We start from the raw sequence: 24280 nt of genomic DNA, 5'->3' as shown, positions 1-24280 counted from the left end.
GCTGCCCACTGCGCTGAGTAATGCACTTATAAGATATCAAAAGGCAGGCATGGAAATAACTGGAAACAGAAGATCCAGTTTATACTGAAGAAACGAAACTGGAAGCAGTGGTATAAAAGGGTCATTATCAAATTGTCATTTATCCCATATACCTACCCAGCTATGTCATGTTAACCCACAGAATCAGTTACTATACTGCCTTTTGTATGTTTCTTTGTAGACTGTAACTAGATGCCTCACAAATAACTTACAAGGGGTGTTCGGACGTTCCCATAATAGTATCCTCAGACATGTCTGATTGAGGGTCACATTGGTGAGGGTCCAAGACTTGGTGCTTATGTTGACTATCACTATAGAGCAGGGTTACTCCACCCCACCAATGGTCCATAGTAAAATATTAAAAAAATTATCAATACCTTTTTTCTCATGAACCCATTATAACATTAACAGAAGAACCAAAGGAGTCAATTGTTTATTAGAAATGATCAAAACATGAAAAACCTGCCTCCCCAACAACAGATTGAGAGGCACTGATGTAGAATAAAGGTTTATATAGAAGTTTAAAAGGGACAATACTTTTCAATACCTCACCAAGGGCATATGTACCAGATACTGCATGGCACTGCTTCTATGGAGAGAAAGTCTCCAACTCAGGGTTGCCCATTCTCCTTGGGTAGTGCAAACCTGTGCAGGGATCCCCTTCACCACCAGGCTCCCCTTCACAACTAGAACATGAATTTTAAAATCCCAGATAACTCCTTTAACATGGATAAACACATTTAGTCTATGGAGAGCAACAAGTTAGGGCCCTTTTACACAGGCCAATTATCGGGCAAACGAGCGTTCACAGAATGCTCGTTCCCGATCATTGCACTGTGTTAACAGCCAATAAATGAACAAACGCTTGTTAATTGGCTGATTGTATCGTTTCTGCAGCATAAGATATTATCGTTGTCGGCAGGACATCTCCGTGTGTAAACAGGGAGACGTGCTGCCGACATGATTGAAATCTATGGGGACAAGCGATCGTAGTATCGATCGCTTGTCCCCATAGCTCCTTGTAAAAGGAGCAAATGAGCGCTGATCAATGAGCTGTCTCGTTGATCGACACTCGTTACGGATAAAATGGGCCGATGTAAAAGGACTCTTAGATTTATAGGCTGCTTTTACCCTGACTTTTCCTAGTGTTGTTAAATGGTATCTGCTGAAGCCAACATTTTTGCAGCTATATATGGCGGCTCTATAATCTGCATGACACACTTTCATTCTATAGTGGTGATAGATCTTCACCTTGGAGATGAATGATGATATAGACTGTATAGACTGTGCTTAGTGTAATGCTACAGTTAATCTGTTAAAGTGAAGACATTTCTCAAACCCCACAAGGGCAAGTCTATATTATAGAAGGGTTACACAATAATTGCAATTATAACTGTTGTGTAATTATTAAATGCAAATAAAGACATAAATTACACATAATTAAAGAATAGGGAGTACATAAATTTGCCATCACGAGTGTCTATATTTGCCACATGTTCCAGTCTGTTAGTGACTAATTTTTGTGAGCCTGTAAATGTTTACAGACAAAGTCAGGTTAGAAATAACTTTTTATAGCCCCTTAGGTAACAGTTCTGAAGAGCAGTGGTGTAATATCATCTCTACAATTATTGCTAGGATTTTATTTTACAAGAAAACATGTTTAAAAGGGAAACCTAAAGTATTGGAGCAGTATAAGGTGTACATGTAAGTAAAATTACAGCAACTAATACCAATTATATTTGTATAAAAATGAGCTAAGAATAAAAACAATAACATTGCCTATGAACAACTGTTAAAACTTTGTACGAGGGGAAGAGAAACATTGCACATTATATTAGCCACAGAGAAAAGTGGATTTTAAGCTTTTTCAATAAACACAGGTGGTTCTCCAGAACACGTCTATGTGGGAAACACTCTTCTCCCGGTTTAATCTACTCTAACAAGAAGTCTAAATAAGAAAACGTTTTAAGAAATATTTCCACTGCAAACTTCGGTCCAGGATTATATGCCGATTTGGTTCATTTGCAGTGATGGTAAAAATACAGAAACAGCTCTGAGCTGGGTGGGTCTTTTATTGACACGAGAGATGCACATACAGAAAAGGAGGCAATAATCAAAATAGAGCCACCTGCAAACCACCACTTTATCTATTTATTACCCATTCCTTATATAGCGCCAACATATTCCATAGTGCTGTACAATCAGGGCCGCCATCAGGAATTTCTGGGCCCCATACAAGCAAGATGTCTGGACAAAGTGTGGCAGGCACGTTTGTACGTTAAAAGCGTTAGCTTATTTTGGTGCGGACGTCAATTACAGCGAACCAAACCAAGGGTCAGGCAGTGACCAGTTAATGCCCTGGATTTTGTTCAATTTAGCCAAATTGTATCCCACTGTATGGCATACAGTGGGATATGTCGCCCGAGGAATCGCCCTGGGGAAACTCCTGAAGTCATACCTCCCAACTTTTGAATTCGGAAAAGAGGGACATTTTAAGCCATGCCCCCTAACCACGCCCAATATTAACACATCAAATCACGGCCAGATCCTTCTGCAAATAACGATCGCACATTCTCACTGAGGATCTCTAGACTGTCTGGATATCACAGATATTATGGATCTGGTTATATCGTCTTTGTATTACTTTTCCTATCTTGGGTAGAACATTTGCTCATCACGGCGGCAGCTGCAGGACAAACCAAAAGGCTGAGAACAATGAAAGTCAAGAGGGAGACCATGTGATTGATGACTTTTCAATTGACAGGTAGCAGAGTTACATGATGGGTTTTTTTTTTCCAGTTGTGTAACTCTGCTACCGGTCAATGGAAAAATCATCCACCAGACACACACTAAGGACAATTGCATAGAAAGCTTATTGACCTATCAATATGTTTTTTTGGGGGTGGAGGGGCAAGAACAGAAAATCTGCTTTGTTGTTTAATCACTCGTATGCTACGATCAAAGCTGATCGAGTTCTACATAAGGACAAGCAAAGAGGGCATCCACCTTTGTTGGTGTCACAGAATGTCCTTCACCCCATCCTTAAATGATCTCCCTAACCTTACATGCGTAGACAGCCCCAGGGTTCATTGTTGGACCCTAGGGCAGTCTGTCTACAATGCCTGTGTCCTTATAAGTGCACAGGCTAATTTACTTAATGTAAATAAATAAAAATTAAGTCTTCCCAGAAAATAAGAATACTTTATTGTATGCTACATGTGGACTTGCCTGTCCATTTTAATGTATGCACTTTTGTCATTTGCATCAATGCATAATCGACTGTTATGAAAAACTCAATAAAAAGAGATTTTATAAAATTAATAAAAATTAATTAAAAATAATTTAAAAATAAAGGGGGAAGACTGTTCTCTGTAGAACGTTAAACCCCTTCACAATTAGGATATTAGATGTTAGGTAGTTACATATGAAGGATGGTTTCATTTACAGTGAAGCTTTTCTTACACGCACTTAAAGCCTAAAAACATTGGTGTGACTGTAGTGTTAAACCCAGTATACGATTACACCTAAACTCTGTCCAGGAAGCAGAGATACAGTATGTACAATGTTGTTAAGGAGGTACTTACATTTAAAGGGTGCAGTTGCACGTGGTGTATTTTACTGAAAACTTTACACTCTAGAATGTAAAAAATATTTCGCAAAAGAAATATAGAAAATTATTAAACAGAAAATCATCCGAGGAGTCAGCTGCAGCCAGGTCCAGTCCGGTACCACAAAGCGGTTACCGCAAATACAGGAGGTTTGATAGGAGAAATAATGGGTTGGGAACCTATGGTGGGGCGCTGCTGAATTCATAGTTTTTGAATAAAGGCAAATAAAGAAGTTGTATTATACAACATACAGATGTAGCCGTCTTTATCTTGACTTTTACTGCATTAAATACACAATGGCAAGATCCCTTATCTTGACTTTTTCAATGACTTTTCAATAGCTTTTGTTGTGTGATGTCACACTGCAGCAAGTTATCACAGTCAAGCTAAAGATGGCTACATCCGTACTTTTTAATAGGACATATAGGATACATCTTTCGACGTTGGACCAATGTCTTCCTCAGGCCAAGTTGTATAACACAACTTCTTTATTTGCCTTTATTAAAAAACGAGATATTCAGCAGCGCCTCACCATAGGTCCCCAACCCATTATTTCTCTTATTAAATCTCCAATTCACCATGCGTGACTGTACTCTATGGCCCTGTTCACACAAAGGATTTTGCAGGCAGAATAAATTTGCCTCAAAATTCCTTCAAGTTTTAGCAGCCTGTGGCCATTTGGCAAAAAACACAGCGAAAAACACATTTTTTTGCCTCTCATTGATTTTAATGGGATGTCAGAGGCGGAACCACGGCAAGAAAGAACATGCCGCCTCTCATTGATTGGTTTGGGCCGTTTTTTTTCTGTTTCCGTGTGAAAATCAATGCGTGTGAACTGGCCCTAAGACTGCTTTAGCTGTCCCTATGCTTGCCTGTAAGATGGTGTTACCACTATGATTACTTGTCATTTTTCTAATTTAAAAAAAAGCTGCTCTGAAGGGTCAAAAAGAGGTGTTTAACCCCTTTCAGCATTTTCACGTACGTAAATGAACGCCATGTAAACATGTAAAGGGTCAACTTCCCGCATTGTGATGTGCATGTACATGATGTGATCGCATGGGCACAGAAGCTGTGCCCGCACGATCACCTCGGTGACTCCCACTGCAACCCTCTCAGGATAGGCTATCGATATCTGGTCATGGGGTCCGAGTCTCGGCACCTCTACCAATCAGCTGTTTTAAAGAGGCCTACTACGCATTGTGAATGGTAGAAGGCTGTAATAGTGTGAACCGCCGCTACAAGTGTGTCGATGTTTCACAGTACGGAGCAGTGACAGGAATGAAGGAGAAGCAGCACTCGAACAAGCGCCTTGGCCCCTTCAAAACAGCTGATCGGCTGGGGTGCCGAGAGTTGGACCCCCACTGATCATACATTTATGGCCTATCCCTAGGATAGGCCATACATTTTTTGTCACTGGAAAACTCCTTTGACCCTGCAGAGCCACTATTTTGTTAGTCATGGAAAGAAAATTATTTGAGATGATAGTTCCCCCCTCATATCACCAAACAACCCTTCCATAATTATTTTTAGGTGCCTGTGAGTCGGACATGGTGGGGATGGGAATACTGGAGCAAAATGTGAATGCAGTTTAGGTTTTAGGTGAAGTAAGGCTTTGATTTAGAGTGTATTCATGCTTTATTAAACCATAATCTGAAGTCAATATTGTTTTCTGCATAGAAACTTTTCATTTCATCCCTCAGTATTGGCTAAAGGTTGTTTTATTAAATAACATCACCTTCACATTATTATAACTTTGTGTTTCTAAATATCAAAGGTGTAATAATGATATAATGTTATGTAAATGTACTCCTCCTGTGGTATTTATGTAGTAGTCAGTTTTTTTTCTATAAATTTCTAATTTTGTAGTGTTTTAAGAAACAATAAACTAATAATAATAATAATAATAATAATAATAATTATTATTATTATTATTATTATTATAATCATTGTTGTTTTTTAATTATAATTACCAGCAAATAACATGTGTTATATTATCATTTACAAAAATATTTATTTGTTCAACTTATTCTAAATGTATAAATGGTGCGATACGATGGGATATGAAAAGGAAATCATAGCTTTCATCACTATTTATATAAAAGTTTAATTCTAAAAGGAAAATCTAAATGTTATGTGCTTGGTAATTATAAATGCTACAAATTCAATAGTGGACGTTGGGGAAGATGAAAATCAACTTCTTATATTTTTTATGGACTGAAATGCTTATTTTAGAGAATTATATTTTTTTATGTCTATATTCAGCAATGATCCATTTTATATATATATATATATATATATATATATATATATATATATATATACATATATATATATATATACATAATAGATCAAAAGATAGGGGCAGCACTGTGTCGATAGCCAGAAACGGCTGGTGCTAGCTTCAAATATCAAGGAGTGACATGCTCCTCATACATATATCCAAGAAAAGAGACTGGAAGCAGCACTCAGCAAAAAAATTTGAATTTATTCACCCAACACAGCAACGTTTCACTTCCTCCATGGAATCATTTTGAAGCTTGAAAATGCTTCCATGGAGGAAGTGAAACGTTGCTGTGTTGGGTGAATAAATTCACATTTTTTTGCTGAGTGCTGCTTCCAGTCTCTTTTCTTGGATATATATATATATATATATGTACTGTATATATATATACAGGGTAGGCCATTTATATGGATACACCTAAATAAAATGGGAATGGTTGGTGATATTAACTTCCTGTTTGTGGCACATTAGTATATGGAAGGGGGGAAACTTTTCAAGCTGGGTGTTGACCATGGCGGCCATTTTGAAGTCGGCCATTTTGTATCCAACTTTAGTTTTTTCAATGGGAAGAAGGTCAGCACTTTGAGCACATTTTATAAGTGGTCAGAAACTTGTAAATAACTCATGAAAGAATAAAGTAACGTTAAAACCAAGCACACCATTGTTTTTCTTGTGAAATTCTCGATAAGTTTGATGTGTCACATGACCCTCTTCCCATTGAAAAAACTAAAGTTGGATACAAAATGGCCAACTTCAAAATGGCCGCCATAGTCAACACCCAGCTTGAAAAGTTTCCCCCTCCCATATACTAATGTGCCACAAACAGGAAGTTAATATCACCAACCATTCCCATTTTATTTAGGTGTATCCATATAAATGGCCCACCCTGTATATATATATATATATATATATATATATATATATATATATATATATATATATATTTATTTATATATATATATAATTATTTTTTTTTATTTTTTTTTATTTCAATTAAATATACCATTCTTATGTAAATGTAAATGGACACATTTTATTTATGGCCTGAAGAGTGATAGTTCTCCTAGTCTCACATTCTTGTTTCTATCCACTAAAATAAAACGACAAGGTCTGGACAGCCTCACTTCCCCCACAGTGCACATGTTGGGTTTCCTCAGCGGAGACAAATTTAAGAATGACAAATTTAGCACCAGCAGTCATGGAGACAGGTGTGACATTACATAGAATAGACCACCCTCTTCTAGCATCCAGCGAGCTAAAGGGTGGGCCCATGAAGTCATGATGCAGGTCTGTCAGCAGATCTGGGGTATATAAGGTAAAAGCACCAAGTTAGCACTTCTGAGCAGTTCGTGCATCCCCAGCCTCGGGTGTAGGGATTGCATAGAAAAACAAAACTACACACAACCAACCCCTGTGTAGTTTTGTTTTCTAGGCACAGAGGCCAACCATTTACACACTGGGATTGTCTAACATATTCTTGGGGATAAAGGCGTCGTTTTCCAACAGTTGGGCTCAGTCCCAACCCCTTTAGGCACTCTGAAGATATCAGGTTAGTGGTCAATTTATTTTACCAGTTGGGCTATGTAACTTTTTTTAAAATTGAAATCACTGTGTGTATTTGAGCATATTTAGATTTAGATATCATTTATAGACCCATTAACTAAATCCTGTGTAAAATGTAATAAAAATTGGAGATATAACATTATATTCATAGGGTCTATTTGTTTTTGTAGATATTGCTTGAATATATCTTACTACCTAGGTGTAGTAGAATGTGTATCAATATGGAAATTATATCAGTGTTATGTTGATGCTTTCACTTTCAAAATATAAAAATCCAGATTTAAACTCTTATTTTGTAACTTTTGGCTCTACTTAGTTAAACTGACAAGGTTAAAAAGTCTTACTCACAGGCAGACATGTGCCAGGAATAACTCTGATAAGATGCTGAAGGAATCAGCTAGGCTCTGATGACTTTTTAAGGGAATCATCTGCTCCCATATCTGTAACATCCCTGCTGTGACCACTTGTCTCCTGTCAATCATAGCTCTCATTGCTAAATTTAGTACATGCCCTTTTGTGATCTCTCTTGATTATGCTTATTAAAAAACCATGCAATATAAGTATTTAAAAAAAGTTTTATTACGTTTTTGGTTTGTATATATTCTTTTGATTGTTTAATTTCAAAACGTTTTATTAAAATCATTTGTTTTATTTTTCATTTATAAATAAGATTTATGATTATTATTATTATTATTATATTTCAGAAGATTACCTCATCATTTTTGTATATTTTTTTTAGATATTACTATATATAAAATATTATAAAATTAATTATAAAATAGAAAATATATGTAATTAAATATTAGAATAATGAATAGGACCTTTTCTACAGTATTTAGCTGCACTGACTAATAAAAGTATTTTGCAACAAAATGGGCTACTAAGTCACCAACAAGCTTTGATAGCTGCTGAAACATTTTATTCTGATAATTAATGCCCTAGCTCCCTAAATATATCCCCTGGCTCTCAGGAAGGAGCACAATGTCCCCAATATCTGCTTTGAATTATTTACCAATATTTAAGGTATCATTCTACATTTTTGTTCATATCTGTATCTCCATAATTTGTAGATAAAAATTAAAACATGTGTATACTATTGATTAAACCTTGATCCAATATATTTTATAAATACGAAATATCGATTTGATATAGTGTGGAAATCCTTATAAAGATAATTTTTTTTATATTTTTATAAAAAAAGTTTCTTTCAAATAATTTATTTTGGTATGTTATTTTCTTTTCAGAGTGCCTATAAATATGGCTTCGCAAGCACCGACGTTTATACAGCCGGTACAAAGTGTTGTGGCACTGGAGGGTAGTGCTGCAACCTTTGAGGCTCAGATTAGTGGTAAGCAAATATTTATTTAATAAAATAATATAAATAATATAAATATATATAAATTGCTATGCAGATATATATTTGTAGTTATGGTTCATATTATTGTAGTTATGGTTCATTTGCATTTACATATGTTGTATATGAATGGGTTCAATAATTTATTGAATATATATATATATATATATATATATATATATATATACATATATACAGGGTGGGCCATTTATATGGATACACCTAAATAAAATGGGAATGGTTGGTGATATTAACTTCCTGTTTGTGGCACATTAGTATATGGGAGGGGGAAACTTTTCAAGCTGGGTGTTGACTATGGCGGCCATTTTGAAGTTTCTTTAAATACAATTTATTATGGACTCTGGCCAATTAAAATTTTGATGGTTTAGAATATAGTACAATCTGGGTCTAAAACTTAAATAATAACTAAAGAAAAGAGAATGATTATAGTATACAGATTAAGATATATGGATACGTGAATATAGGCAAATCCCTAAATGTATTCATAAAGAAGACATATTAGTTGTAACTGATTTTTAAATTGAAAAAATAGTAATCATGATAGCAATCCTATTCTGCTATTATTGTTATATCTTTTATTATTTGTACTTTTATATTTCATCATTTATCTCTGCATCTATTTGAATAATGTACAAAATAACGTTCACTTTTGGGCCTTGGGTTCACACATGGGCCATAAAGGGTGATAGAAGTGCAAATTAGAACTGCCCCAAAAAATATCACATCTTAAATTGCATTTTGCATTTGCTTTGATTGTTTATCTAAAAAAACTCTTTTTAGAACTGTCTTTATATAAAACTAGTCAGTTATAAATGCCACAAAAATGACTTTTAGACCAGGATCACATACGCAGTTTTGATACAGCTTTCTTTCTACCATTCCTTCCTTTTGGATTCACTTCTGGCTTTGGCTAAAAAAATCCAAAAACTGCACCAAAAACTGCATCAAAACTGTGTGTGTGATCCTGGCCTTATGGTTATAAAGGGGTTGTCTTGTACACTTGACTAACTGGTTATGAGTCCATACCGTAAAAGGAAAATATTCATGTATGTGTTTATTTTCTTACATCGGCTATGTATATTGCACATTAGTATTTTTTTATCAAGCAATCAGATTGCTTGAGAAAGGCCCCATGGAGTAGGGCTGAAACGTCGCAAGTGGTGATTAAAGTGATCCAATTTTTCACTGAATTTTCAGTGCTGTCTTGTGGTTTGGGTTTTGCTATATATATATATTCCCAGAAAGTCCCTTCACATGAGGTTACATGAGGCTAGATTTAAAAAAATGGCTGCTTTCTTCCAGAAACAGTGTTGCCCTTGTCCATAGGATGTGCCTAGCATTGCAGCTCAGCCACTTTTGAGTTTATGTAATTGAGTTGCAGTACCAGACGAAGCCCATGAACACGACTGGCGCTGTTTCTGGAAGAAGCTGTCATGTATTTTGCTAAACTTATACAACCTCTATATAACAGCTGTCAGTCAAGACTTTGGGACAGTGAGATCTTGGTTGTTAACATATACTCATTCATATGGACAGAATACATATACATACGTATAGATTTTTGTGACTGTATAGGATGTGTCAGCAAACAATTTCCCGTTGTTGGAGAATTTGGGGGGGGGGGTGGGTTATACAGACCTCTGGCAGGCAAAATTCCTAAAATATCTTATTTGAGTTAGACAAATGATTAAAATGTGATCCCTGAATAAAATGTAAAGGTTCTGTACAGAATAATAGTGATCCTGACCTGTGTAATGTAGATAATTAGTGAGCTGACTTTGACAGCATAGCGAAATGGTGACAAATGTAACGTGTGGTTCAAAGGATGGGATGCTATTGGGAGCAGTTGTGATGTGCTATTTCAGGAAAGCTGATCCTCTCTTAAGCTATATGGCAGGCATCTGTTTCTCTATAAAAGGTCTGACGTGTTGATCCATAGCCGACATCTCCTAACATTGTCCTGCCTCCAACAAGTTGTTCTGTCAATCACGACCACTAACTGCAGCTGTCTATTCTAAAATAGAACTTTACTGAGATGGCAGATTTACATATTAACAGTATAATGTGAATAGACAAGAAAATCAAAATGTGTGAATCCATGTATTTGCTGGTTAATTAAAACACACTAATTGGGCCTTGATGCTCAGATGCAAGAGGTATAAGGGTTGTGAGGGTTTAGCATCAGGAGAGGTTGGTTTCTTAGTAGCCAGAGACAGGGACACCGTGCATTAAAGTTCATAACAAGGCTTTGCCTGTGTTTTATTCTTTTCAAAGAAACAGCCTCTTGTACAACAAGGCAAAATACAAAATAAATCCTGCTCGTCTGAGCACTAACTAAACAAGATATTATTTAACTATACCAAGTGCCTTCCTACCAGGCACTGGACACAAAGTAACACAGGTCTTTACTCACATAGAATACAGGCTACTCCAGCCTTAGTAGTCTCCGGTCTGAGTCAGAGGTGAGACTCTCACACTCTGTTGTCTGCACCTTTTTATACACAGGCTGCAGGTGCAGCTAATTGAGCAGCAGCCTTGTCCTACAAACAGAGATGGAATAGGGATTGGGGAACCCGCCCTGCTCTTCCCCAATCCAACTCCAGGCCCTTTTTCCGGCTTTTCCTTAAGCCGAGATTGGAAAGCTAGAGCTTTCTATTGCAAAAACGACTCATTCCCTGGAGCCTAGGATACATATGACAGGATTCTAGGGGAAATGTACCTTCCCTCAATGACTTTACCTGTCACTGTCTCACAGTGTGTATTCACAGTTTTGCTGTGTTTTTGGCCAAGCGGTCGAAAACTGCACCGAAAAAATGCATGCGTTTTTGCAGTGATTTGCAAAATCTCATGCGTTTTTTTTAATGCGCTTTTTGGCCCAAATAGAGAAATTCATGAGTTCTAGACAATTATGTAGCTAGGTTATTTTATATAAATTAGGATTATGTACCAAGGTTGTTTTAGGGTGCAATCACACGAGGGCCTATTCCAGCGTAGAAATATGCTGCAGAAAACTGTGCAATGTCCAATGGGAAAAATACGACACATCACAGATTCCTCAATTTCATGAATTGCAATATTTTTTCGATCAGGATTATATACCTACAGTACATTGTTTTATATAAAACAGGATTATGTCCCTAGATTTCTTTTATATAGAGCAGAATCATGTATTGGGTGTATTCACATGATGCAATTTTGCTGTGCGGCCGAAAACCGCACTGAAAATCATATATGGCGTAGCTAGGGGTTTAGCACAGTGGGAGTGAAACATATCTGAGTGGGCCCCAACCCAGAGTGCTGTATATGCTGCTATATTTCCCATTCTTACTAAATTTTAATCTTTTATCTGACAGAGGAGTTTGCATTAGAAAGTGTTGCCAAACTCTCGGAAAGTAAATGAAAGAATATATAACCCCCATCATCCCTATATATACCAGCCATCATCCCTGTATATACAAGTTATCACCCCTGTATATAACCCCCATCCTCCCTGTATTTAACCCCCATCATCCCTGTATATACCAGCCATCATCCCTGTATATAAACCCCATCATCTCTGTATATGCCAGCCATCACCCATGTATATAACCCCAACATCCCTGTAAATAGCCATCCCCCTGTATATAACCCCATCATCCCTGTATATAACCCAATCATCCCTGTATATATCAGCCATCATCCCTGTACATAACACCCATCCTCCTTGTATATACCAGCCATCATCCCTGTATATAACCCCCTATCATCCTTGTATATAACAGCCATCATCCCTGTATATAACCCCATCATCCCTGTATATATCAGCCATCATCCCTGTTAATGTATATTCCAGCGATCATCCCTGTATATACCAGTCATCATCCTTGTATATACCAGCGATCATTCCTGTATATAACCCCATCATCCCTGTATATACCAGCCAACATTCATGTATATAACCCCTATCATCCCTGTATATACCAGCCTGGCTAGTATATACAGGTAAGATGGGGGTTATAAACAGGGATGATGGCTGGTATATACAGGGATGATGGGGGTTATATACAGGGATGATGGGGGTTTATATACAGGGATGATGGCTGGTATATACAGGGATGATGGTGGTTATATACAGGGGTGATGGGGGTTATATACAGGGATGATGGCTGGTATATACAGGGATGATGGGGTTGTATACATGGATGATGGCTGGTCCAGCCATGATCACTGTATATAACCACCATCATCCCTGTATATACACCAGCCATCATCCGTGTTTATAACCCCCATCATTCCTGTATATACCAGACATCATCCCTGTTTATACCAGCCTGGTTTGTATATACAGGGATGATGGGGTTTATATACAGGGATGATGGCTGGTATATACAAGGATGATAGTTCTTATATACTGGGATGATGGAGGTTATATACAGGGATGATGGGTAGTCCAGCCATCATCCCTGCATTAATCCCTATCATCCCTGTATATACCAGCCATTATCCCTGTATACAAACCCCATCATCCCTGTAGCCATCCATTATTGGGGAGGGGTGCTTGCTCACCCTCTCCTCACTCGCAGGCTTCTTCTGCTCTTCTGCTCCTCTCTGACTGGCAGTGTCAGAAGTGTTCTCTAGCAGACGTGCCTATCGTGCGGAAGTTCTGCTAGATAGAAGAGTATTGTTGCATGTCCGGCAGTGGCGGGAGGGGCGGGCCCCACAATCTCAGTGCCACCGCACTCCTGCCCCCGCTAGCTACGCCACGGGCATACGTATTTGCCACGGTTTTGCAGTTAGCGCGGAAACTGCGGAAAATTGGGGTAAAGACACATGGTTTTTTTTGGTGCGTTTTTTGGCCGCGCAGCAAATCGCGTGAATATATCCTTATATAGAACAGGATTATGTACCTGAGCTGTTTTTTTTTTTTAGAACCGAATTATACTCTTTGGTTTATTACATAGAACTGGATTATATACCTAATTTATTTTATATAGAACTGGAATATGTATCTAGGTTGTCTTATATAGTACTGGACTATGTACATAGATTGTTTTACATAGAACATGATTATGTCCCTAGATTTTAATATTTTTTTTATTATAAAGAACAGAATTATGTATCTAGATTTTTTTTTACATAGAACAGGATTATGTACCTATGCTGTTTGTTTTTTTCAGTACTGGACTATGTACCTTTGTTTTTTTTTTGTTTTTTTTTAGAGAACTAGATTATATACCTAGGTTGTTTTTATAGAACTGAATTATGTACCTGGATTTTTTTATTTTATATATATATGGAACAGGATTATGTACCTAGGTTGTTTTATATAGAACTGGATTTTGTCCCTAGATTTTTTATTTATTTATACAGGACAGGATTATATAACTAGGTTGTTTTATATAGTCCCGGATTATGCACCTTGGTTATTTTAATATAAAATTAATTTATGTACCTAGACACAAAATCAAAGGTAAAACGCTCAATATATGAAAGCAGCATCTAATTTATTGTTCATATAAATATATTTACATGTATAGAGCACATATGCAAAAAAGGAGAGACAAAACACACAGGGAGCATAGAATGACACCGCCCTAAACACTGCAAAAAAACAGAACCATGTCCCTAAACACGTGTCACTATGCATATGACTGAGGTATCTAGGTAATATATAAAAATCACAGAGCATATATAGTAGGTTCACAATAGCTTCTGTATATAAGTGGAGTCACAGAAGCAGGGGAATATAATTAGTAGATAGAGACATAATGTTAAAAATAGTATATATGCTCCAGCCACTGTACCAAGATGACCTAGACATGTATTATTCAGAATGAATCAAATAAACTCACAGAGCAATATGTGGTTAGGTATTTTACCCCATGACATAATGTAAGGCTATGTTCACACAGAGTTTTTTGACGAGTTTTTTGACGCGGAAACCGTGCCAAAAAACTCGCCAAAAACGGCCCGAAAATGCCTCCCGTTGATTTCAATGGGAGGCGGGGGCGGTTTTCTCCCGCGAGCGGTAAGGGTATGTGCACACGTAGTGACCAAAAACGTCTGAAAATACGGAGCTGTTTTCAAGGGAAAACAGCCCCTGATTTTCAGACGTTTTTTGAGCAACTCGCATTTTTCGCTGCGTTTTTCGCGGCGTTTTCGCGGCGTTTTTTACGTCCGTTTTTGGAGCTGTTTTCATTGGAGTCTATGAGAAAACGGCTCCAAAAACGTCCAAAGAAGTGTCCTGCACTTCTTTTGACGAGGCTGTATTTTTACGCGTCGTCGTTTGACAGCTGTCAAACGACGACACGTAAATGACAGGTTGTCTGCACAGTACGTCGACAAACCCATTCAAATGAATGGGCAGATGTTTGCCGACGTATTGTAGCCCTATTTTCAGACGTAAAACGAGGCATAATACGCCTCGTTTACGTCTGAAAATAGGTAGTGTGAACCCAGCCTAAAACCACCTCGCGGGAGAAAGAAGTGACATGCCCTATCTTCGGGCGTTTCCGCCTCTGACCTCCCATTGACTTCAATGGGAGGCAGAAAAAGCATATTTCGCGGCGTTTTATGCCCGCGACTCTCAATGGCCGCGGGCGAAAAACGCCGCAAAAACGCCGCGAAAATCGGCGTGCAGGGATAGGAAAATCTGCCTCAAACTTCCAAACAGAATTTTGAGGCAGAAATTCCACCTGCAAAAAACTCTGTGTGAACATAGCCTTATTGTGTTCAGGGAACAAACAAAACTCATAGTCCTCGACGCGCGTTTTGCTGGTGCTCCAGCTTCATCTCATTACAATTTATATCTCAAAACTATTTTTGTCATATTTCTGTCTTTCACTTACCAAGATGATGACTATTTTCTCAGAATTATAACTTTTTATATCACAATTTTTACTTTCAATGTAATAATTTGTAAACAAAAAATGTTGCAACATTTTTTTTACTTTTACACAGTTCCTGGCACTTTTTAAAAAAGTGGACGTGGCTTGGCAAAAGTGGGCAAGACCACCTGTGGCCCAACAAATGTACCATGATTTATGCCAGTAAGGGCATGTTCAGAAATGGGAGAATTTTGCAGACACTGTCCGCATCAATGTCGCACATAATCCGCATTGCAGATTCCGTTGCGGATTTGGCTAAAATGTTAGGTAAAATGCTGCGGATTTGTCGTTGCGGATTCAGGTGAAGAGTACATCCTGCTCTCTTTTAAACATTCCACCCCAGTCTGGGTATAGACCTCGACACACATAGGTAAAGCCAGAATTATGAAATATGCCGTTCCTGAAAGCAATCCGCAACGCAACACACATTACATTTGCGGATTTCATTGCGTAATTTTGAAACTCCATTGAAGTCAATGGAGAAATTCTGCAACAAGTACGCATCAAGTCCGCAACAGCCAGTGTATGCTGCGGACACAAAATTCTGCACCGCAGCCTATGGTCCGCAGCAGAGTTTTCCGCAACGTCTGCACGAAGATAACTAAAAAGGTGTGGAAACCAATGGAGAGACTGTCCGCAGCGGAATTCCACAGCAATTCTGCCACGTCTGAACGTGCTCTAACTGGCATAAATGATGTCGCATACTTACACCAGCTATTTCACTTTTTGGTGCATGTACGGCCCAGACATTGCCTAATTTATTAAGAGGCGTGTATCTCTTAATGAATTAGGCGCATTTTACTCCAATTTCCTTGTATTAAGACTAGTGTGTGAAACTTCTCCATAACATTATTTGAGGCCCTACAATCACACACCAAAAAATATTTATAAAGGGAACTAAAAAATTGTTCCTATCCTAGCAAATGAAACATTGTAATTTGTGCAAAAACTATCTTTTTGCAAAAAATTCTTGCGACTTTTCCTTTTTTGCGTTGACTACGCCACTTTTCAATAATGTGGGTAGGAATTAGCAGGAGAAGGCAGGCCGACATATTTACTACAATTTACGCCAGAAATTGGTATAAATTAAGGCAAATATACGCCAACTCGCTGGCAAAGATTTGACTTTCTGGCGCAGGGATGGCCAGAGATGCGCCTAATTTTAAGGAAAGATTTGCTCCTTTTAATAAATGAGGCACTTGTTACTGCAGCACTTTTGCGATTAAGACTGGCATCACAATTCCACCCAATGTGGAAACTGAGTCTAAAGGTCAGTCTCACACTGAGTTTTTTTTTACGCGTTTTTTTACGCGGAAACCGCATTGGAAAACGCGCCAAAAAACATCCGAAAATGCCTACCATTGACTTCAATGGGAGGCGGAGGCATTTTTTTCCCACGAGCGGAAAAAACGGCTCGCGGGAAAAATAAGTGACATGCCCTATCTTCGGGCGTTTACGTCTCAGACCTCCCATTGACATCAATTGGAGGCAGAGAAAGCATATTTTGCGATGTTTTTGCCCATCGGCGCTCAATGGCCGCGGGCAAAAACGCAGTGAAAAACGGCTTGCAGGCAGAGTAAAATATGCCTCAAATTTCCAAAACTGAATTTTGAGACAGATTTTCTGCCTCCAAAAAACACCTAAGGGTGCCTTGACATGCTTCAATAACGTGTACAATTTACTCCTGGATTTGAAAAAAATCGAACAATGTGTATTTGCACGTGGCGATTCCACGATATAGCCATTAAATTGTCTTGACTAAAGTCTAGATGAATGGGTTAATTGCCAGACTATGGAGCGATTGCTTTTACACACGGTGATTTGCAGATCTGACAATCAAAATGTTATCACCCCTGAAGATATGCGATCGCGATTTTGAATATTGAAAGTTTTTGCCTAAAGGTATGTCACGTTAAGACAATTGTAAGCGGCGAATCGTACAAATCATCGAAGCATGTGAAGGCACTTTTCGGCTTCAATCAGAGGGGCGTACTGTACCCGTATTTAGCTGTCCGTATTCCGGATGTAACATTTGGACCTAATGTAGATTTCTGACAAACTGCTATGGCTCATGTTGTCCATGTAGGGGTGCTCAAGTTCACAATTTCCTGAGCACTGAACAGTCCAGCCTATATCATTGGTAGATTGGCATTTTTTAAGGCAGCCCCAATTGACTTTGATAGTGGTAATCAATATTGGTAAAGATTTGAGGCCAGATAACACTAAAATAGCTCAACTAGATGATTTATGAGGAAAAAATACAGTTAGATTTTTTTTTAATGAACTGGGAAGAAAGGGATTTTTATCTGTAGCCTTAATACATTTCCGGTGAATTATTTAATTTTTTTATGTTTCCATTAAATTTCTTGACCAGACATGGGATTGCTTCCCCTGTTTGCTGGGCAGCTCACCGCATGTAAATTAGTGCAGCTCCAATAGAGTTCAATACTAGTGGTAAAAAGTCCATATACAGTCAGCTCCACCTAGTGGTGGCGGTGTGTAGCTCTCCTATACAAATATATGAAATCAATCAGTACACAATTTTGGACCTAAGAAAGGGATGGTGGACATCAACTTTAATAATTGTGTAATACATTATGTGGAGCTCTCAATAGAAAGTGGGGTGAATTACAGTATAGAGATACATGAATATTTGATTGACTGTATCAGGGCAGTTTCTAAGAATTTAAAAACGGCTCAAGAAGGATATGCCCTTCTTTTTACGGGGCGTCTTTTTCCGTTGAGGCGTAAAATAACGCACCGTTGGAACAGAACATTGAACAAATCTCATCCACGCGCTGCGTAAATACTGAGCAGAAAAACACCCCGAATTTTAATCCGCAGTATGTCAATTGTATCGCTGCATATTTGCTGCAGGTTTTCCTCATTGAATTCAATGGGGAGGTAAAACCTGCAACAAACAGCAGTTTTTGCGGCACTTTCGCAGTGATTCCGCCACAAAAAAACGCAACTCTGAAAAAACAACTATACTTACCCAGAAGTCTGTGATTCTTCCTCCAGGCTGGCCAATCACACCCTGTAGCGGCGGTTACAAATGGATGAAACACTATCCCAGCAGGCCGACCTGAATGACGTCAGAGGGCCGGCCTCCTGGGATGAAGCTTCATCCCATGTGACTGCCACTGCAGCCAATCACAGGCTGCAGTGGTCTCCTGGGATGAAATATCATCCCAGGAAGTTCGGCCTGCTAGCAGTCCGGTTAATGCAGCAGTTTTCCGCAGCGGACATTCCAGGAGAATAACTGCACCACAGTTTGTTACAGTTTTTTGCCCGGAATTCCCTGTGGCGCACAGGGCGGATACACTGTATGCTTTTACACAACGTATCTGCCCCGTGTGAACCCAGCCTTATACTTACCCCCTCCCTCTCTTCTGTGCGTAGTCCGGCTTCCTAAGATGACGTTGTGACCTGTGATTGGTTCCACGGCGTGGACACCCTTCCGTAGCGATACAGAAAGGTGTCCGCGGCCAATAGAACCGAGAGGGTCCGTAACTGCGAACCCTATTACGGTCCGCAATTACAGAGTTTTTTTTACGGTCGTGTGCATGAGGCCTATGTTCATAACTTAGTTGTAATAGATTACTGGTGGATCCAGTGTGTCAGAGATACGCAGGATTCGCTGAGACTGAACCCATCAGGTCCGCGGGACTGACAGATTCAGGTCATAGTGAAAGATACAGCTGCTCTGTATAGAGAATACAGAGCAGATGTATCTCCAAAAGAAAAGCAAATTTTTAATAAGAACTAATTATAAAGTTTCACCAAACACACGGACTGACCTGTTTATTTAAAAAAAATGGGAAAAAAATTCAAAAATGTATATAGCCTTTAAAGAGGATATAGATCCAAAATGTAAAATGGCTATATATTAGTAAATCAGTCAATGCAGCAACAACGTTTGGTAATAAAGTTTCTTCTACTTACAAAAATATTGGCATTTTTCTGTTTTGTTTGTGTTGGCCATTTTTGCAAAAGTGCAGCCATATTGTTTGAATTATCTTCTCAGCTACTGATGGTAAAACTGTCAATTTGTTACTGACGGAACATACTGAGAAAATGACAAGTGATCGTTCCTTTTTAAGACGATAATTCAAAGATGACAAACAATATGGCTGCACTTCCTGACATCACTTTTGTGAAAATGGCAGCCGCTGCAAGTAACAAAAAAAACAAAAAAATAAAAATGGACACGTAGCCTAACTACCACATTACTATGAAATCATCACCATTCACCTAAAAGCAATAAAATCTGTCCAATTTTTTCTGCTTGAAATCCATTTACACTTGTATGATATCAAATTTGATAGTACTACATAATATGTCTTCTGATTTTCTTTCCTAGGTTTTCCAGTTCCTGAGGTGAGCTGGTTCAGGGATGGTCAGGTTATTTCTGCTGCAACACTGCCAGGTGTCCAGATCTCGTTTAGCGATGGCCGCGCTAAACTCGTGATCCCCGCCACCACAGCAGCACACAGTGGAAGATACTCCCTAAAAGCCGCCAATGGAGCAGGACAAGCAACTAGTACCGCCGAGCTACTTGTTACCGGTATGAATGCCCGTTTTATATTTTTACGACACTAAAAGGACGTGCGGCACATTGCACTTACATAGAGTAGTGGCATTAGTTTTATGGGCTAAACCAAAGAAGCCAGACTATAATTTTACAAGGAGTAGAGATTATTGTTAGGGTATGTTCACACGAGGTCATTATGTCCGTAATTGACGGACGTATTTCGGCCGCAAGTACCGGACCGAACACAGTGCAGGGAGCCAGGCTCCTAGCATCATAGTTATGTACGATGCTAGGAGTCCCTGCCTCGCTGCCGGACAACTGTCCCGCACTGTAATCATGTTTTCAGTACGAGACAGTTGTCCGGCAGAGAGGCAGGGACTCCTAGCGTCGTACATAACTACGATGCTAGGAGCCCGGCTCCCTGCACTGTGTTCGGTCCGGTACTTGCGGCCGAAATACGTCCGTCAATTATGGACGTAATGACCTCGTGTGAACATACCCTTATACATTCCCGCTCTCCAGTGGTGGATTGTAGTACCTTGGGCAGAAAACAGAAGGGAATATGAAGCTTCATCAGCTTCATATGAGGTTTTTCCCTCATCGACCCCATAGGTCATGAAGCGCCTGTGACACGGTAATCATGTCAAGACTGCAGCCGACCGGAGAATTCTCTCTTCCGCTGGTGAACCTGTACTAGGCCAATATTAAGCCTGGCAGATAAGTTCTGCCGCTTTAATAATAACCACATAAATTAGGTTCAACAAAATACAAAATGGCTGCCTTCAATTTGTCAGTTCATCAAACAACTTTTTGGCAGAATATTTTGCTCTCAAATGCAGATTTGGAAAGAATTCCCCATAATGTTTTACGTGTTACATGGGAAAGTAGTCAGTTGCTTTTTCTTTAGTCACAAACATACTGGTAAACCTGTCTTGAAGTTTTTATCCATTGCATCTCACACTATTTACATGTACTCATTTAAAACATTTTTAATTTTGACTTTCTATTGTTTTTTTTTTTCGGTAGCTGAAACAGCACCCCCAAATTTTACACAAAGACTACAGACTACGACCGTAAGACAAGGAAGTCAAGTTCGACTTGACGTCAGAGTGAGTGGAATCCCTACACCTGTGGTGAAGTTCTACAGAGAGGGGGCTGAAATTCACAGTTCCCTAGATTTCCAGATCCTTCAAGATGGAGACCTCTACAGTTTAATCATTGCAGAAGCGTACCCTGAAGACTCCGGAACCTATTCTGTCAATGCAACTAATAATGTCGGACGTGCTACTTCAACAGCTGAACTGACTGTTCAAGGTACACATTTCAGTGTTGGGGCTTTAGAGTTATTTTTTAAAGGAACGCTCCGATCAAAAAATGACAAATCAGCCAGCACATGGTGTTTATATGTGTTCCTGGATGTAGTAATACTAACAAACAACATAATACAATATAAAGGACGGCAACACAGGTTTTAGCGTGCCTTGTGAGGAGGCTTCCAATGCTCAATAGTAACAAGGCATTTCGATATAATAAAGCACGTTGCAACAGTTTTGTTTCTTTTGCAAAAACTTGTTCAAAATATTCAATTGACAATAAATACATAAAGGTAATTCATCGAATTTAACATCCCCCATAGTGCCAGAAGTCCATAGAACATCCTGATGAATATTTATCTCATGGAGGTTTTGTGCAGAGACTCCACGAGGAGGACAGATTATAGGACTTACCTTAACGTATTCTGTTAGTGTTGATGTATGCAATAGCAAACTGGTTTCCTTTTTCTTTAGTTGTTTAAATTTTTTTTAGGATAATCAACTTTAGTAACCTCTTTTACTTTAGTGACGGAGAAGTCTGCTGATCCAGCTAACTGCAGGATATTAGTCCTCTCTGCTTCCGTGAATGTGTAAGGCTATGTTCACCCAGGGGCGGATAAGCTGCGTAAAAGTACACAGCGTAAGCACCCTAGAACCCGCAGGGAAATCCGACTGAGAAACCAAATTGTGGTGCAGTTTTTCAGGCGGAAGGTCCGCTGCGGACAACAGCGGTAAAAAATACAACCTTATATTTACCCCGGGCCGTAGTCGTGGCGACACGTCCCTCCATGTAGTCCAGCCTCCTCGGATGACGCTGCAGCCCATGAGACTGCTGCAGCCTGTTATTGGCTGCAGCAGTCACATGGGAGGAAACGTCATCACAGAAGGCCGGCCTGGATGGAGAAGCATAGAGAGCTGGTAAGTACAAGCTTTTTTCTGAGTTGCGATTTACACAGCTTTTCCGGCACAAAAATCACAAAATCTGATATTTGTTGCAGGTTTCACCCCCCCCCCCATTAAATTCAATGGGAAAAACAGAAAAGCAGAGATTCCGAAGCATTAATCGACATGCTGCTGATGAAAAAACTGCACCGCAGGTCAATTTATGAACGTTTGTTTTGCGGATTTTATACGCAGCACAGATGAGATTAGTTCAAATCTCATCGACTCTGCTGCTACTGTATTATGCTGCGGACTTTCCACAATGAAATCTGTTCCGGAAACTGCAGTGTTTACACTACGTGTGGATATACCCTAAGTCTTAGTAAGACGCCAACCTTTCCACCTCGTGGAGTCTCCACACAGAACCATAACCTCCATGGGATAAATATTCATCTGAATATTTTATGGACTTTCTGGCTCTAAGGGGGATGTTAAATCATGTGAATTACCTTTATGTATTTATTGTCAATTTAATATTTTGATAAAGAAACAACAAAGTTTTTGCAAAAGAAACAAAAGTTGCAACGGGCTTTATGACATTCAAATGCCTTGTTTATACCTGTTCCTTAGGGCCTGTTCACATCAGCGTTGGCTTTCCGTTGAGGGGTTCCGTCTGAGGTTTCCGTCGTGGAACCCCGCAACGGAAAGTCAAACTGAAACCACAGCTTCCGTATCCGTCCCCATTGAGATCAATGGTGACGGAAACATTGCTAATGGTTTCCGTTCATCACCATTCCGGCAGGTTTCCGACTTTGCTATTGATTCCGTCGGAAAAAAGGAAACATGCCGGAATGGTGACGAACGGAAACCATTAGCAATGTTTCCGTCACCATTGATCTCAATGGGGACAGAAACGGAAGCTGTGGTTTCAGTTTGACTTTCCGTTGCGGAGTTCACCGGACGGAAACCTCCGACGGAACCCCGGAACGGAAAGCCAACGCTGATGTGAACAGGCCCTTACTTTTACATTGCAGAGACTTTGTGGTTGCTATTATGCGCTGTTACTACATATTTACTACATTGCAGCATCAAGTAGCTGGTATCTCCAGGATTCCATGACATTGAGTCAGCTGTATGTTAATTACCTCTCCTTATATAGATATCAGTGGGCGGGTGCACACAACTAAGCCCCTCCCAACCTGGGAAAATGAAACTCCCAGTTGGAAATGATGCGCCATGGAGCCTGTCTGACAGAAAAATGAGGGGTTTATATATGTTAACATGGTCTAAGCCCCATCATCACTGGTGTCCTATTACTGTCCTGCAGAGGAGTAGTCATCGTTGTCAAATAATGTTATTGTATATATTTCCTATCCTGACTCTGAAGTGGTTCAGGACAGTGCAGCTCTATTGTTATGGCAGCACAGGCTTCAGCTGCGGCCTAGTAGGGGACACCAGGTGATCTCTGTAATGGCACCATTTAGGTAAATTAAACTTTGGGGGCTTGTAGATTTCCATGACTCTGACTAAAAGCTGAATTTTTGTTTTTTGACTGGAGTGACCCTTTAAGGCTGAGGTCCTTTTTGAAGGTTGGGAACCCTTTTTTATATAGGATAGGTAGCGAGGAGCCACACTATATATTAAAAGCAAAAAGCCTAGTAATGATATGACCAATTGATAGGACTTTTACCATAGTTATATGGTTTTGAATATGGTACCATGTTTTAATAATGCTATGATATTCCTGGCTCCACTAGTGCATAATAGTGTCTTGAACCACCAGAAGCTGGAGAGCCACAGGCAAGGGGCACTAGAGCCC

At 39.2% G+C, this 24280-nt stretch overlaps 1 protein-coding gene across 1 annotated transcript in view; it reads left to right on the top strand.

Moving 5' to 3' along the window:
* Window positions 1-8748: 8748 nt before the first annotated feature.
* TTN (titin) overlaps window positions 8749-24280 on the top strand; it is a 241485-nt gene continuing 225953 nt past the window's right edge. Inside the window, exons 1-3 of the mRNA XM_075831506.1 lie at window positions 8749-8839; window positions 20096-20299; window positions 21293-21580. Coding sequence (XP_075687621.1) covers window positions 8749-8839; window positions 20096-20299; window positions 21293-21580 — 583 coding nt within the window. The remainder of the gene's footprint in view (window positions 8840-20095; window positions 20300-21292; window positions 21581-24280) is intronic.

Source organism: Rhinoderma darwinii, chromosome 6 (genome assembly GCF_050947455.1).
Source record: "Rhinoderma darwinii isolate aRhiDar2 chromosome 6, aRhiDar2.hap1, whole genome shotgun sequence".
Taxonomy (NCBI): Eukaryota; Metazoa; Chordata; class Amphibia; order Anura; family Rhinodermatidae; genus Rhinoderma; species Rhinoderma darwinii.
The sequence above is the reverse complement of the archived record's forward strand: the minus strand, read 5'-3'. Positions and strand labels throughout refer to the sequence as shown.